Here is an 18,393-nt window from a genome sequence, read left to right as displayed (position 1 = left end):
AGGAAATAGAATTTTATTAGAATTCAAGATAACGGAGAAAAAAAATTATATATATACACACACATACATACATACATACATACATACTCACACAAGCTGGTAATATGACATTTAATATTTTTTTTAGCAATCTTGAGTTCTAATTAAATTCTCTTTCCTAAGCGCCGTAGTTTCGTCAGCATGAATGCATTAACAGACTCCTTTAAAAACTTCTAACTGTACTCAATTTCTGGAAACCCCAAACTGCTATATTTTGATCATTTAAAGCAAAAATGTAATTGCAAATCACATCATGGGTACACCCAAAGATGGTGAATGCATGTATGGCACTGCGGAGGAAGCTAAGATGGTGAATGCATGTATGGCACTGCCGAGGAAGCTCTGCATCACTTTTATGTTCCACACTTGACAGTATGATCTTGCAAGTCAAAATCATTGAGAGACTGGTATATTTCTTAGACCTTTTGGGTCAAGACATTTCTCAATCCAAGGACTTCTGGTGAAATGACATTTATATATAATTTGGACAGCCTTATTTGTTTCAATCCAATGAGCTTCTGGACTATCAAGAGGAAATAAATTCAGCCAGTTAAAATACAAACTATGAAACACAAAACACCACATTTATTTGGACCACGATAATCATTGGTTATTACATGAAAAGTTGAAAAATAGGCAATGTCCATTCCATTTTTGTAAAATCAAAGTAAGACTGTTGCTTTTTCCACTCAGCCGTCTCTAAACAACCGTGAGACCTATTCTTCTGGGATTGGAGTATTGCAGTTGCCATGAATAATTTTGATGTGGCTATCACATCTGTAATACAGGTCGAAGATGTCAGCATAGCCGTGATCTTTCCACCAGGTGCACAGCTGTCTATTCCAGCCACAGTCTAGAACATAAAACAGTTCTGGGTGCTCCATGCCAATCATGGAGAAGAAGTCCTGATCTCCCAAGTGACCTTTGAAATGGTATTTTTCTGCAAGTAGACGCACCGCATTGGGTTCTAACAGCTGGTTGTAAAGTTGGGACTGGCGCATAGCTTCTAGGTTCAGCAGCATCACTCCACTATTAAATCCAGGCATCCCATCAGGTGGAGGACTACCAACCTTACTATTAGGGTTCTCACGACGGTACTGCCAAAATGTATGTCTGTAAGTGACAAAAAAAATTAAAGCAACTTGTTAGGGTATTTTAACAACTCAATAACTGTAGAAGTATTAATGTTACTATAGAAACAAGAGGTACAAGGTCAATGTAGCAATAATTATAGTTAGTTTTGGTATTTCAACAAAAAATGAAAATAAAGCAATAATCGCACTTTTAAAGTACAAACATCAGACATATCAGAAATAGGGATTCAGCAACATGCAGGTATGAATAACACAAGACCTTTTATTAAGTGAACAGGATCATAGTTTTTACCAACATATAAATTTATCCCCCGTCCACAGTATAACGTTAGGATTGTGGGGGTCCAACCATTGGGAAGCACCACCAATTCCGAGAAAGGGGGGTCCTGATGGTTCTTGCATAAATGAAACGGCGGCCACGCAGGCGCACCATTTATTTCAATGACCACTTCAGAAGTTGCAGAGTACAGGCGCTAAGCAACTTCCAATGCAGTCATTGGAATGAATTAAAGGGGTTGTCCGGCCACACAGGGTAAAAATTTTTATAATGCTGCTGCTTCCCTTTCAGTAAGGATAGTAACACACAGCATACAGGGGCTCAAACCGGCCAGCAGATCAGCTGGAATGTCAGTTTCTTACCTTAGAATCTGATCTTCACTGCAGCTTTCAAAGATGGCGCCTCTGTGCTGCCTTCCCACAATGCTCTGCGCTCTCCCTCTTCTGTGTGCGCGCTCCAGATGGTAGTTAGGCCGCCTGCAGACGAGCGGGTCGGATCCGGCAGCGAGAATTCTCGCCGCGGGACCCGACCCAAGAACCTGCAGGGACGAGCGCGTACTCACCCGCGCCTGGCGGCCCCGGCTCTTTCATGTGCCGGCTGCCGCGCAGCCGGCGGCCGAGTGAGTGCGTGCCCCGCACAAAAATAGGACATGCCGCGGTTTGTTTGCTGCGCGAGATTTCGCGCGGCCAAACCGCGGCCGTCTGCATAGGAGTGCGTATTGTAATGCACTCCTATGCAAACTTTCAGTGGCGGAAATCCCGCGGGAAATCCCGCGGCGGGATTTCCGCCCGTTTGCAGGCGGCCTAAGAGACATGAAAAGGCAGGATTTCATGGCCTCCCTCAGCTCACGTCCTAGCCCCGCCCATGACATGCCCACCTCTATTGAACTGCTCCACAGTCTCTCCCCGCCCAGGCCCCGCCCCCTGCTGCATACTATATTCAGAGGGGTTGTAGCCAGGGGACACTTATGCACTCATGGTTCAGGATAAAATCCTGGCATGAGTGTATAGTGAATGGAGAGGGGCTGGGGAGAGCCGAGAGAGAACTCTCCTGCAGCCCCCCACTGCAAGGCTACCTACTGCCCCCCACCCTGCTAAAGTAAAGTAAAACAAAACATTTCCCCACACACACATGCCCTCATAGTGCCCCTCCCACAGCGACCCCCCCCTCACAATGACCCCCCCACCCCCGACTTCTGTCAGCCGGGTCCTTGCACACACACACACACACACATCACTGCACCCCCCCCCCCCTGCACACATCCATCTCTCCCTCTCCACCCCCACCCCCCCCTTCCCCCGGGACTTCTGACAGCTGGGTCTCCAGACACCACTAACACACACATCACTGCACCCCCCCCCCTTGCACACATCCATCCATCCATCTCTCCCTCTCCACCCCCCCCTTCCCCCGGGACTTCTGACAGCCGGGTCTCCAGACACCACTAACACACACACACACACACATCACTGCACCCCCCCCTTGCACACATCCATCCATCTCTCCCTCTCCACCCCCCCCCCCTTCCCCCGGGACTTCTGACAGCCGTGTCTCCAGACACCACTAACACACACACACACATCACTGCACCCCCCCCCCCTTGCACACATCCATCCATCCATCTCTCCTTCTTCCCCCCCCCCCACCGCGAGAGCCCGCCCCTCCACTCATTCTTACCTTGGAAATGAAGAGCCAGCAGCCACGCCTCCCCTGCAGGCAGAACTGAGCTTCCCAGCGGCTGAAGTTCTTCTGCACATGCGCAGAGCTGTGCTGGAGAAGCGTGTTCCCGTCGTCCCGACAAGAAGAGGACAAGAGACTTGTCGGAACCCATGGCAACCGAGGAGCAACACAGGGGGGGGGGCAGCCCAAGAGGTAAGTGAATAACTTCTGTTTGCCTAATTTACAATGCACAATGTATATTACAAAGTGCATTGTATTGGGCAAACAGAAGTAATGAGACCTAATGTTTATGGCCGGACAACCCCTTTAAGTGGCGGCATGCGTGTGCAGCCACTGCGCCATTCATGTGGGTTTGTTAGAACCCTTGTTTTCAGATTAAGTGGGGTCCCAGCAGTCAGGCACTCACTGTTTGTAAAGTTATTCCCTAAGCCGTGGGTAGGGAATATCTTCATATTTTGGTACAATTCCTTTAGCAAAAGTAAAATATTAGGAGCAAAAAAGCACCATAGTTGGACATTTTTTTTTTAACACAATTTCCGAAAATCTTTAAAGCACTTTCTACGAAAAAATGTTTTCATATTACCTAGAACAATCTTACATGAAAGTGCATTAACAGCTGCACTTTCACACATCTTTATAAAGCTTTCAAAAAAAACCCCGAAACTTTAGAACTACATTTCAAGATATACAACTACATGACGCATTATAAAATTGGACAGTTTACTATAATCGTAGACAAAAAAGTACACTACACAACAAGCTTTGTGAATTTACATGAAAAAGTTCATTCCGCAGACGCAAGAACAAGCAGCTTTTCTCACTCTCATGTGCCACTAGCTTTATTGACAGAACACCAAGTAAGCTAAAATTTTACCCGATTATAACACTGTGTAAAGGTACCTTTAAATGGGATGACTGTCAGACGCATAAGCTTCTGGAGTGGCCGGTGATCGTTTACAGCTACCTACCTCCATTCACTGCAAACAGGCTGCCATTCATAGATGAACAACTGGCTGTTTACATAGGTGGATAGTCACTTGGATTTTAGTTCAGCTCAGTGCCCGGTTGGCGTCCCAAGGTATACAATCCGACTATCACCCGAATTTGTTGTTTGGAGGAGTGATTTGGACAATAATCACCCTATATAAAAGTTACCTTTAAATGTTTACACATGGCTATGTGTAAGTGGAGGAACAAGAGACACCGATCGCTAACTAAAATGTTTTTACACAAATGCACAGAGCATGGGAAACAAACAAGGAGAATTGGAGCTCCTAACACAGTAAGAGAAATATGATGCCATAGGCATCAAGCAAACTTGGTGGGGTGATTGGAATACAAGGCTTGAAGGATACAACTTATTTATAAGAAAAAGACCTTAAAAAAAAGGAGGAGGAGCTGTTGCGTTGTATGTTAGGAAAACATTCATCTCCATAGAGATTCAAGCTTCAGAGCATGGTAATTCTGTAGAAACTGTTTAGGTAAAAATACAAGGAGAGATCAGAAAGGACACCAAAGTAGGCATTTACTATAGGCCACCTGGACAAGCAGAAGATATTGATGAATTCATGCGATCCTTGAATTTTGGATAAAAAGAGGAAGAAGACCTGAGAAAACTCAGACGTCAAGGTTGGATTTCAAAAAGGAAGATTTTAATGAACTCAAAGAGGGTAGAAAGAATCCAATTGCTGGATGTTCCTAAGGACAGATATCCTAAGGACAGCATCAAGCTCAGCAGAGTATGTTCGCTCAACTTTACTAGTGTCCTGAATGGCAGCTGATTGATACTGGACAGCTGGGGGAACACTTTATTCATCTCTTTACATTACAAGGGTCACAAAAGCAAAAAATGAATCGAGGCTTGCAATAAAGGCCAAAAGCAATAAAAAAGGATTTTGGGGGTATGTCAAAAGCAAAAGAAAAATCAAAGATGCTATTGGAAGCTTACAAGATGAAAATGGTGAATTGGTTAAGAATGATGTTGAGAAGGCTGAACTTTTAAATTCCTATTTTGTATCTGTTTTCTCTCAGAAAGTAGATGGAACATCAACTGATCTTCCCAGTGCTATTGGGGGAATAAAAGGATGCAGGCTATCTATAAGCCGAGAGATTGTGAGGGAACACTTAGCTTCCTAAATGAATTCAAGTCTCAAGGTCCAGATGAATTACATCCTAGGATACTAAAGGAAGCAGTGGAGGTAATTGCTGAACCACTCGCCATAATCTTTCAAAATTCCTTGAGAACAGAAGTCCCAGAAGATTGGAAAAGGGCAAATGTTGTCCCTATCTTCAAAAAAGGGAAGAAGGTGGATCCAGGAAACTACAGGCCTGTAAGACTGACTTCTATACGGAAAAGATCTTTGAACAAATTATTAAACAGCATGTATGCAAGTACTTGGATAAAAATGGAGTAATTAACCAGAGCCAGCATGGGTTTGTAACAAACAAGTCATGCCAGACGAATCTAATTTCCTTCTATGACAGAATCACCAACAAGGTTGACCAGGGAAATGCAGTGGACATATATATCTTGACTTTAGTAAAGCATTTGACAAAGTATCTCATACCATACTTATTGAAAATATGACCAAATATGGGATTGACAAGGCAACCGTTGGATGGATTCACAACTGGCTGAGTGATCGTACTCAAAGAGTGGTCATATATGGCTGTGCATCCAAGAATGTATCAAGTGGGGTACCATAAGGCTCTGTCCTAGTCCCAGTTTGTTCAACATATTTTTAAAATGATCTGGAGGAGGGAATTGATGAACTGATCAAATTTGCAGGCGACACAAAGCTAGGAGGGATAACTAACACTAGGGAAAAGAGAGTATTCAAAAAGATCTAGAGAAGCTTGAACAGTGGGCAGCGACTAACAGAATAGTATTAAACGAGGAGAAATGCAAAGTCCTACAACTGGGAAAAATGAAAAAAGCACATTACAGAATGGGAGGAATTGTGCTAAGCAGCAGCACATGTGAAAAAGACTTGAGTATACTAATAGATCATAGACTGAATATGAGTCAACAATGTGATGCAGCAGCCAAAAAGGCAAACACAATTCTGGGATGTATTAAGAGAAGCATAGAGTCTAGATCGCATGAAGTATTTATGGCCCTCTACTTGTCCTTAGTCAGACCTCATCTGTAATACTGTGTCCAGTTGGGGGGGAAGGGGTGTTGAAAAAAAAAAAAAACCGTTTCGGCGCGGGACAACCCCTTTAATAGCTGTCTACAAATATCTGAAGGGCTGTCACAGTGCAGAGGGATCAGCCCTATTCGCATTTGCACAAGGAAAGACTAGAAGCAATGGGATGAAACTGAAAGGCAGGACTGACAGCGAGGGTAATCAATGAGTGGAACAGGTTACCACAGGAGGTGGTGAGTTCTCCTTTAATGGAAGTGTTCAAACAAAGGCTGGACAGACATCTGTCTGGGATGATTTAGTGATTCTGCATTGAGCAGTGGGTTGGACATGAAACTTTTGAAATTTAAGTTAAGCTTTGATAATGTAGAAATATATTAGAATATCACTTGTGGGTTCACTCAAGACAAGGACGAACTGTAAAACACTCGTCTTAAGTACGCACAATTTTTGGATTTGATAACAGCCGAGATAAGTAGAAAATTCATGCTTATGAAATGCAAGAGTGGCATAGGAGGTTTTTAGAACTCAGGGCTATAATAAAATAATCAGTCCCGTGTGTGTGCATATTTAGTCACAGTATGTCAGCTTCTATCCATAGAATACAATCCACATTAAAAAATGTGTTACCTTCAACATCAACTAAATTCATTAGACCATTTTTCCCGACTCTAGTCCTCAAGGCACCTCAACAGGTCATGTTTTCAGGATATCCTATAGTAAGAACACCTGTGGCAATGTCTGACGCATAGACAACACAGCTAGCATACATACAAACCACCTTGCCCTGCAGTACAGTATGATGTAATGCCATAGCATTACACCATACTATATAGCGATCGGACAGGCATTCCACAGACAACCCTGGGGCCTTCCAGAAGGCCCCTGGCTGCCATGGCAACTGCACGGCAACCTACGATCTTATCGCGGGTGGCAGTGCAGGATCTCCGAATGTCTTACAGCCAACACACGCCCACAACAGCTCTGATAAGCCGCGCTGCTCATTGGAGCGGTTAACCCTTTAAATGTCGCTGTCGGACATACAAACAAAATGCACTTAGAACAGCTTCCTGGAACCAGTTCGTAAGTAGGGTACCATCTCTAATTGCATTACATATTGCAATACTGAGGAAATCCTGAAAACATGACCTGTTGGGGGTCCGTGAGAACTGGGAGTTAGAAAACACTGTATAAGACAGTGCTTCAGCAGCCATCCGCTCCAGACTCAGCAGGAGACATGCTTGCTTGATGCATTACTATTTGTCAAATATCTCATCACAGACAAGAAATGATTAGTCGCTTTAAGTGACAAGTAACATCTTAAAACTGCAGAGCATTATCGACTAGTTTTTGTCATCTACAGGATGTTCGTAGGCTACCATTTACATAAAATGTAAATGTGCTATGTTTTCTCTATATTTTCTGAGAAAATATCTGTAAAAATGTAGATGCTTCTGACAAAAGCAAGTCACAAAAGCACAGGAGTGCCAATCACCACAAGAAACGATCATTAATTCCCTTCAAGAAGTTCTATATTGCATTCTGGAGAACGGGAACGAAAAGAAAAGTATCCACAAGAGAAATGTGCTTGATCAGGATGCCATACTGTGAAGCTGAAGGATGGAAACTTTTCCAAAGAGGAACTAGTTGCTTTATTTATACTCCAGGAACAAATGATAAATAATAAAACTGTAAAAACTAAAACACGAAAAACAAATCAAACCAGAACTAAAACATACAGAGAGAGGATTAGTGGAATGGACCCGGCTTACATCCCGGTAAATAAATACAAAATATAACACGGTACAGTAACTTCCCATCACTGAGTAAAACATAGGCAGGACATGCCAGTAATTAACATTGTGACTCATAACTCACCAATAAAGTACGGCACAACATGATTTGCACAAACCTAAGTTTTTTTATTAGGCAATTATACAGTCAAATCCAAAAAGTTATATATCCTATATTACATTCAAAAACAATTAAAACGATATAGCATTCACTGTTTCATACGGGTAGTAGAAGCCCACCTGCCATTAGCAAATAATGGAAATAGCATGTAATCAGGTACCTGCTAAGGAGGTGCTTTTATCCATACAGAGCTGCCAAGGGGAAAATACACCATCTAGGAGTAGCATGAATTAATGTAAAACAGGTTATATATCTCATGCGTGTCCCTGCAGTCCTCTAGTGGTAAAGGGAACCTTGTTGGACACAGCTCACTGCTTTAGTAACATGTCAGTACCGATCGTAGGTGTTTCCGTGCCGAGACCCTCACTGATCACTAAAGTTGAGTGCGATCTATGGTCGGCTTTTCTGTCCCTCCTCAGAGACGTGTAGAGGCTCCACAGAAAGTCTACAGAGTTTGTACAAACTTGCTGATAAGAGCTGAATAGTCAACAGCACTAACAGAGTGCTTCTTCCCATTCATTTTAGCAATCAGTACCCAGACTTCCAAGTTCAATACTTCTGACAAATCCCAGTGACATGTCAGAAGTTTTTTTTTTAAAGTTTAATTACACACGAGCGTATGCGCTTTTGCGTTCTCTCGGCCACATTATAAAATTGCATGAACGTCCGTTTTTTTGCTCTACAAAAATCCTCGGGATGCCTTCCAATGCCTATATAGAGGCACCTGTAAGCTTTCACAGCATTGGGCGCTGCAAAACTCCCTCCCCCTCCCTTTTTTTCTCCAGCTCCCATAGGAGCTCTCTTATGCAGGCACTGCTCTGAAGCACTTTCTGCTGGCCGGGAATTTAAAAATCCCCGCCTCCAAAAAGTGCTGGTCTGATTGGCTGAGCACTGTGACAAATCACAGGCAGCTCTCAGCTGTCATTCAATGAATGGCTGAGCGCTCAGCCAATCAGACCAGCACTTTCTGGAGGCAGGGATTTTTAAATCCCCGGCCACCAGAAAGTACTCCAGAGCAGTGCTTGCATAAAAGGGAGAACACACGACAGAGCCCCGACAGCGGCAGAAGGTGATTATATATATTTATTTATTTTTTTAATCTTTTTTTTTTTTTTTTTTTTGACACCAGCTAAGGACGATTTTTCAGGGAAGGGCTTATATTTCAAGCCCTTACCCGAAAATCACTGTGGGGGTTGTCTGCATCCCATTTCTTTCAATGGGGCTGGCTGCAGTAGCGCCGGCCCCATTGAAAGCAATGGGCACGGAGCCATGGTCACATGCATTTTAAACATGCATGGAGGGCTTTTTTTGCGCACGTAGGTGCGCAAAAAACAACGCTCGTCTGACTAAGCTCCAAGTGAAGTGATGACAAGGGAGCATTCAGATGCAGCGAGAAGACTTTTTATGCTGGTTGAAAATGAGCGGCAAACAGAAAGTAAACAAATTCTAAACAATGTTTTGCATGTAAACGTAACGATTATCGCGCGTTTTCCAAATGCTGTGGGATTCTGTCTCAGGAGCTAAAAATGGCATTAGAACAGAACCCTCTAATTCACTGAATTAGTCAAACAGACATCACTTTGGTCTCCATTATTTTCTGCTATATCTGGAGCACAGAATAGCAAAGTCCTGAGACGTAATCCTGCAGCTTAGTAAAAAACCCTGTAGGAACAAAGCACTAGAAGCGATTGTTCAACAACTACCGCCTAACTCCTCATAACATGAAATCAGAGGGAACCATTAGATATCCAGAGGATGCCCTGCAGATACAACTGTCAATACCGTTTTATCCTGTGTCTCCAGATGTCAGCTGTGTCGTAAATATTCTTAATACAGCATCATTGTGATCCTATTGAATTCACTCAACCAAACAAATGTTACGGTATCAAGTGTGACTGGAGAATTAGTATGGGTTCTATAGCAAGACATCAGTGAAATTAAACCCAAACTTTAAGATATCTTTAATTATTTATTTATTTTTACCAAATACAAGTCTACAAACCCCTCGCCCACATATCAGTGTCTGACACCTGTGCAACCTCCCCTATATAGAATTTTCGCTTTTCCGCATGGTTGTTGCGCCTAGCCTTGCACCGTTGTATCAGTAAGGCTGGGTTCTCACAGGGCGGAATTCCGACGGAAATCTTGCATTTTTGCCACAGCGAAAAACCAGAGATTTCCCCGGGGAAAGCGCAGATTCAAAACCCGCGGCACTTAGCCACAGGTTTTGGAGCGGCCTGGCTGCAACGGGAAAAAAAAAAAAAGACGCTGCAGCAGGGGTATCTGCGCCGCAGCAGCGGCTTCTGCCGGCTGTGCCACCCCGTCGGGATGAGATTTTTGACAAACCTCTTCCACATGGCTGGTTAATCCCGGGATTAGCGGCCGCAAGTGGATTAGCCGCTGTGAAATTCCGCACGGAATACCTGGGGCAAATCTGCCCTGTGTGAACTCAGCCTAAGCCTTTTTCTGTGATTTAAGTACATTTGTTCCCAAATTCTGTTATCCAGGTTGAGAATCATGACTCAGGCAGTGGCCTGTAGCTTGCCAATAGGAGGCAACATCCTGAGTCTGGACCGTGGCAATTACAACCTGACTGAGTAAAGCGAGGGGCAGCACAAACAGCCATTCATAGTACGTGCTGTGTATGGAGCTCGTTCGGGACCCAAGCCTGGTCCATACACAGCGGGTACTGGGCGTCGAACACCTGCCCACAACGGCCGCGATCAGGGAAGTCTGATTGCGGCTGTTAACCCTTTAAAATGCTATCAGTTCTGACAGTGTCATTTAAGTGTTCCAATTGAGATTTAATTGCCCACAACACCTCCCCTCCTTCCCCGTCCAGGGTATCATGGCAGACTGGGGGCTAATGAAGGCCCCCCAGGGCAGCCATGATTGTTTGTCCTTAACAGGCAGAACCATAGTACTGCATTAGTGTGTATAAGAAATCAGTCCTCTATGGGAACTAATTAAAAAAAAATAAGTAGAATAAAGATAAAATGAAGATTTTTTTAATGGTTATAAAAATAAATATTAAACATTAAAAAAATCCCTTTTCCCAGTCATTGCATGAATAAAAAAAATAAATCTAAAAACTGGTATAGATATATCCGTAAAGGTCCACTTCATTAAAATATCACATTATTAATTTTGTATAATTAATCGCTTCAGAAAAAGTAGTAAGCAATGGCTGAATTGTGCTTTTGTGGTAACATACAAACTACAAGTCGACCTGTAGTAAATGATCCCTTACACAGCCCCATCATCGGAAAAAGTTAAAAAAAAGTTATAAAGGGTCAAAAGATGGCAACAGGAAGCAATTGTTTTTAAAATATATTTTTTATACCCTCGCAAGTGTCTGCTCAGTGAGCAGCAAACCCCTTTCTTGGGTTGACAATTGACCTCACAAACAATCTAGCTACACTGTATAAGCTAAAAGATTACTATGACTAGATATAAAACAAATAAATAAATACAAACAAAATAGCAAGAGTTGCACTCAGCAATGTCCACTACCTTCAAGCCACACACTTAAGAAACACTACACTTAGGGCCAATTTACACGCAAAGATAATCTTTCAAAGACTGAATGGCCATTAACAATTTATCAACTTCATTTGCATGTTAAAAGGGCCTCCAGGAGCTGTTTGCAGAGCCCAGGGTGTACAATCACATGGCTGGCTGTGCAAACAGCTGCATTGTTCTGGTCAAGAGCAGAAAAGAACCCTCCCCCTCCATGTCTTGCTTGCAGGTAATTAGTTTCATATAACTGAAATCCTTGGTGACTGCCAATTAAATAGTTAGATTCTATATATGATTCCATTACTTAAAGGGGTTGTCCCGCGAAAGCAAGTGGGTCTATACACTTCTGTATGGCCATATTAATGCACTTTGTAATGTACATTGTGCATTAATTATGAGCCATACAGAAGTTATCAGAAGTTATTCACTTACCTGTTCCGTTGCTAGCGTCCTCGTCTCCATGGTGCCGTCTAATTTTCAGCGTCTAATCGCCAGATTAGACGCGCTTGCGCAGTCCGGGTCTTCTTCTCTTCTGAATGGGGCTGCTCGTGCCGGAGAGCGGCTCCTTGTAGCTCCGCCCCGTCACGTGCCGATTCCAGCCAATCAGGAGGCTGGAATCGGCAATGGACCGCACAGAAGCCCTGCGGTCCACCGAGGGAGAAGATCCCGGCGGCCATCTTCAGCAGGTAAGTAAGAAGTCACCGGAGCGCGGGGATTCAGGTAAGCACTGCCCGGTTTTCTTGTTTAACCCCTGCATTGGGGTTGTCTCGCGCCGAACAGGGGGGCTGTTGAAAAAAAAACAAACCCGTTTCGGCACGGGACAACCCCTTTAAAGGGGTTGTCTCGCGCCGAAACGTTTTTTGTTTTTTTTTCCATCGGCCCCCCGTTCGGCGCAGGGCAAACACAAGGGATGTGTTAAAAAAAAAAAAAAACATATTACTTACCCGAATCCCCGCTCTGTGACGTCTTCCTTCTTCTTTCTTCCTCCTTCACCAAGATGGCCGCCGGGATCTTCACCCACGATGCACCGCGGGTCCTTTCCCATGGTGCACCGTGGGCTCTGTGCGGTCCATTGCCGATTCCAGCCTCCTGATTGGCTGGAATCGGCACACATGACGGGGCGGAGCTACGCGATGCCGCCTAGAAGGGGGCGGAGCCAAAACGCCGCTCGTGCCTGGACCTAGGAGAAGGGGAGAAGACCGCACAGCGCAAGCGCGTCTAAAAAAGCAAGAAAACATCAGAATTAGACGGATCCATGGCGACGGGGACGCCAGCAACGGAGCAGGTAAGTGAATAACATCTGTATGGCTCATATTTAATGCACGATGTACATTACAAAGTGCATTAATATGGCCATACAGAAGTGTATAACCCCACTTGCTGCCGCGAGACAACCCCTTTAACAGTGCAGCTCACTAATGTACTATACCATGTTTGTTCTTTTCTCTAAAGCTGCTCATACACATTCAATTGTCGGATAGCAGTTTTCCCCGGCTATCTCATTGATGTTGTACATGAACATTCGGCTTGGCCAAACGTTCATCTGTTTAGGGAAGTAAGTCACTGCCAGACAGCTGTGATGCCAGATTATCTCTTGGAGAACAGAAGGATCAAGCAGTAAATTCCCTGTCCCTGATCCCTACTCTCCCCAATTCATGTTTGGGGCAAAGTTGAGCTGACCCCCAAAAACATCACATGGTCATCTGGCCCCGCCATTATTGTCAAGTTTGAATAACTGAAGTCCAATGTGTATGGGGACTCTAAAAGTGTTGTAGTTCCATCTTTACAGACTGCTCCATTACAATCTCACAGCCTCTATTCAAGTAGAACTTGTAATCCACAAAATAAGCCTCCATCTGTGAATAGAGGATGTGCTGTCAGACTGTCTGCTTCAGATGTCTCTTCCAATCTTAATTCATAAAGTTAGAGGGACAAATAACTGAGGAAGCATTTCTGCAGAGACAAGGTACAGATATAAGCCATGTCTGGGTCAGCTTGTGTGAAATCAGGTCATTCGGCTTCTAAACAGCCTCACGGCGACATTGTCTCATAAGCAGGAAATGCCAGCATGTTTCCCTGCAAGACTGAAAATAAACATTAATACCGCCACAACAGTTCATGGCATCAAAGCCAATGTTCACTTGACTATCTCCGCAGTTCATGAAATAAACTAGGATTCCACTTTACAATGTATCATGTAAACACAGTTATACAGAGGACCACATTTTAATGTTTATGCCTGTATCCTGAACAATACTCTCTGCTTAATTCTAGCTAACACATTGCTATGTGTAGTCTTATGCCATCTCCTATCTCAGATTGCATTTTATTTATACTTATTTAAAATATGAAAAGAACAAAAAACCTACATGTAATTGTATCCCCACATCCGTAACAACTAGAGATGAGCGAGCACCAAAATGCTCGAGTGCTCGTTACTCGAGTCGAACTTTCAGTGACGCTCGAGAGTTCGTTTCGAGTAACGAACCCCATTGAAGTCAATGGGCGACTCGAGCATTTTTGTATATGACTGGTGCTCCGCTAAGGTTTTCATTTGTGAAAATCTTAGCAAATCACCAAAGTCATGTAAAAAACACAGAAATGGATAGGGCAGGCGAGGAGCAACATGCAGGGCTGCATTTCGGGCTCCGAGGTCTCACTATTAAGCCACAATAGTGGCATGAGTGAGACCCCCCCCCCCCCCCACCGCACTGTCAGCATAACGATCGTTCTCCTCTGCCACAGCTGTAACAGCTGTGGCAGAGCAGAACGATGTTAGCCCATTGAATTCAATGGAGCCGGCAACACAGCAATGGGCAATTCATCCAGAAATGTGTAAAAATAAAAAAAATATATATACTCACCTGGTCCCGGCAGACGGAGTTCAGCTGCGGCCAGCTGGCAGTTCTCCTGAACTGCTCTCTGTAGTATTCAGCAGCCGGGGATTTAAAATCCCCGCCTGCTGAATGAGCTGCCTCTGATTGGTCACAGCCTGACCAATCAGAGGCAGCTCTCACTCACACCCATTCATGAATTCATGAATGGGTGAGTGAGTGCTGCCTCTGATTGGCTCAGCGCAGGGGCAGCTCTCAGCTGAATGACAGCTACAGAGAGCAGTTCAGGAGAACTGCCAGCTGGCCGCAGCTGAACTCCGTCTGCCAGGACCAGGTAAGTATATATATTTTTTTTATTTTTACACATTTCTGGATGAATTGCAGGGAAGGGCTTATATATTTAAGCCCTTCCCGAAAATTCATTGTGCGATCGCCGGCAGCCCATTGCTTTCAATGGAGCCGGCTGTATTGCCGGCTCCATTGAATTCAATGGGCCAACATCGTTCTGCCAGGACAAGGTGAGTATATATTTTTTTTTACTTTTTACACATTTCTGGATGAATTTCAGGTAAGGGCTTATATTTTTAAGCCCTTCCCGAAAATTCATCCCGCGCTAGCCGGCAGCCTATTGCTTTCAATGGAGCCGGCTGTATTGCCGGCTCCATTGAATTCAATGGTCAGTGCTCGTTTGATCGAGACGAGCACCGCGTGGTGCTTGTCTCGAGTAACGAGCATCTCGAGCACCCTAATACTCGAACGAGCATCAAGCTCGAACGAGTATGCTCGCTCATCTCTAGTAACAACCCATACTATATAACATTACAATATTTATCCAGCAATTTAAACATTTCGTTAAGAAAAATAAATGCCAAAGTAGCAATTTTCTGTTTAACTTGTTTTAGTAAAGCAGGAATTAAAAAGTAATCAAAAAGTTGCATATAGCTCAAAAAGGTGCTCATAAAAACTACAAGTCATCCTACAAAAAACAAGCCCTCATACAGCTATGTCGACAGAAAAACTAAAATTCTATGGTCTTGGAATCTTTGTGTAAAAAAAAAAAAGTGTTTACATTGCGCAAAAGTAGTAAAAAATAATAAAAGCTATATAAATGACCTTGAATGAGCTACAGAATTGTATATCCTCCACCTGGAGACTTGCCGTGGGATGGAGGGTTAGGGGTAGTTTCACAGTTAGGCTTACATTATTAGGTGTCAATGCTTCCATGTAAATGATGGTCGGCACGCACATGGAAGCATTTACAGCTAATAATGTAAGCCTAACACTGAAACTAGCCCTAACCCTCCATCTCACGGCAAAACTCCTTCCACGCTGCTGTCGGCCCTCTGAGCTGTGCTGGGTCACCAATCAAATCGGAAGCTAGGGGTGTGACAGGGGCGTTCCTCCATCTAAGCCCTGTCAAACCCCTAGCTACCAGTGGCGTCAAGGTACAACCTTACTGTTGTTCCCTCCCCTGCACAGTGGATAAGTAGTGTGAACATCTCCTTGCCTTATAAAAAATAACCTAGCCATCTTCAGTGGGGGTACCAGATAGATACCACACTGTATGGCTTTCCTGGATTCACTCCTCTTGTACGCCCAGAGCTACTCTGCTCAGTTTATATGCTCCCACTCTGTAAAATGTCTCTAATGCTTTCTATTTTATATACATGGTTCCCTGGGTGGGTTATGTGTGCTGAGGTCCTACCTATTGCCCGTAGGTAACTATGATACACCTTGCTATTATTGTTGCTATCAATAGTAATGAGATATTTAAAGGGATTATCTGGCGATTTAAATTACTTAGTGAAACGTGCAGAGTTGGACCCTTCACTTTCAAATGCATTCTGACCAGAGGTCACATGGTATCACGGCTTCAGCTGTTGGTGACGTAATAGGAGAGCGATAGGCTGTCGCTTTATTAAAATAATTAGGCAAGGCCCTCTTTCTATTACTGCATCGGCGTGATAAAGAGGGCTTTGCCTAATTATTTTAATAAAGCGACAGCCTGTCACTCACTACATCACCAACAATAGAAGCCGCAATACCACATGACCACAACTGGAAGTGGTGGGTCTGACGATGTGCGTTCTGGTAAGAAATTTAAATTACCGGATAAGCCCTTTAATGCTGCTGGTTACTAAGTTTTCTTGTCATTCTCCTCAAGTTGTTACCATAGTTGGTCATTCAACCCTTTAGGCTATTATGTTAAGAATCGTAGAATTTGCTCTCCCATTTGCTTGCTTTTATAGTTTTTGTTCTTGCTTGTATATTTCTATGATCATATTGTTTCCAGATAACCATTGGTTGTGAATTTTCTACACTATATCCCTGCCTCATTACGCAGCAAGTGCTTGTTTTATTCAAGAGGTACTACAGAGACATGGACTATCTTCTTGGGTGAATATGTTGCTTTATTGCATCGGTACCATATGCACTGTACGTCTGTTTATAGTAATTCAATACCAAGTGTTTTCTAGATGCTGTTTTATTTGTTTTGATCAAGCTTCTCTGAATTAAAAAATAAAAAAAGCCTATATAAATTTGGTGTTCTCATCACGACCCGTAAAATAACGTTAAAGGAGATGTCCCGAGGCAGCAAGTGGGGTTATACACTTCTGTATGGCCATAATAATGCACTTTGTAATGTACATTGTGCATTAATTATGAGCCATACAGAAGTTATAAAAAGTTTTTTACTTACCTGCTCCGTTGCTAGCGTCCTGGTCTCCATGGTGCCGACTAATTTTTGGCCTCCGATGGCCAAATTAGCCGCGCTTGCGCAGTCCGGGTCTTCTGCTGTTCTCTATGGGGCTCCGTGTAGCTCCGTGTAGCTCCGCCCCGTCACGTGCCGATTCCAGCCAATCAGGAGGCTGGAATCGGCAGTGGACCGCACAGAAGAGCTGCGGTCCACGGAGGAAGAGGCCATCTTCAGCGGTGAGTAGAGAAGTCACCGGAGCGCCGGGATTCAGGTAAGCGCTGTGCGGGTGGTTTTTTTAACCCCTGCATCGGGGTTGTCTCGCGCCGAACGGGGGGGGGGTTTAAAAAAAAAAAAACCCGTTTCGGCGCGGGACATCTCCTTTAATATAATAGTTATACCACATAAAAATAAGTCTATAAACCACAATTGTGAAGTTGCTTTTTGTTTTCCTACCCCCCCCCAAAAAAAATTGTAAAAATTATTCAATACATTGTATGTGAACAAAATTAGTTCCTTTGAAAACTAGCACTCATCCTGCAAAATGCAAAGTCTCATACTATACATTGACAAAAAAAAACAAAAAAAAAACTTTGTGTTAAAATACAAGAGGGAAAAAAATTAGTGGTTCTTAAGACTAAAAATTAGTTGTCACTAAGGGGTTAAAAATGGACTTAAGGCGGCTGAATTCTGTGCCAAATATATTAACATGAGACAAATTTACAATAGTTTATATTTTTATGTGACTATTTTTAGGGGGCCAAAAAAACGCTGCATTTTTACAATCTCCTTAATGGTACTTGAATTTTGAAAAGATTTTCGGCTGCAATGCCATCCAGCAACGTGTTCCCAGAAGCGGCATCTCAACGGTGACACGGGCAATTAAACAGCCAGAGTAAATATACTGCAGGCATATGTGCAGTAAGGAGCGCGTCTAACAATGAAGAGGAATATTAAAGAGAAATGTCAGAATCTGAAATATCTGATCATTTTTCACTAATTACAAGGGTCATGGATTCCAGTAAAGGAGAACGATGAGCTCACTGCGTACACTGCATATGCTGGGCTTTATGTTCTGTGCTCCCATTACATGTCTGCTTCCTATTGGTGTACGAATGGAAGTCTGCAATGCAGATATCATAACACAAACACCGCACTGTTTAGCTATTTTACGCGTGTAGGTTGCAAGATGCTA

At 43.5% G+C, this 18,393-nt stretch overlaps 1 protein-coding gene across 1 annotated transcript in view; it reads right to left on the bottom strand.

The window, feature by feature from the left end:
* Nucleotides 1-602: 602 nt before the first annotated feature.
* Nucleotides 603-18,393, bottom strand: part of XXYLT1 (xyloside xylosyltransferase 1) — a 166,565-nt gene continuing 148,774 nt past the window's right edge. Inside the window, exon 4 of the mRNA XM_066601709.1 lies at nt 603-1,152. Within this exon, the coding sequence (XP_066457806.1) occupies nt 756-1,152 (397 nt within the window). The 3' untranslated portion in view covers nt 603-755. The remainder of the gene's footprint in view (nt 1,153-18,393) is intronic.

This window comes from Eleutherodactylus coqui, chromosome 1 (assembly GCF_035609145.1).
Source record: "Eleutherodactylus coqui strain aEleCoq1 chromosome 1, aEleCoq1.hap1, whole genome shotgun sequence".
In the NCBI taxonomy this organism is placed as follows: domain Eukaryota; kingdom Metazoa; phylum Chordata; class Amphibia; order Anura; family Eleutherodactylidae; genus Eleutherodactylus; species Eleutherodactylus coqui.
The sequence above is the reverse complement of the archived record's forward strand: the minus strand, read 5'-3'. Positions and strand labels throughout refer to the sequence as shown.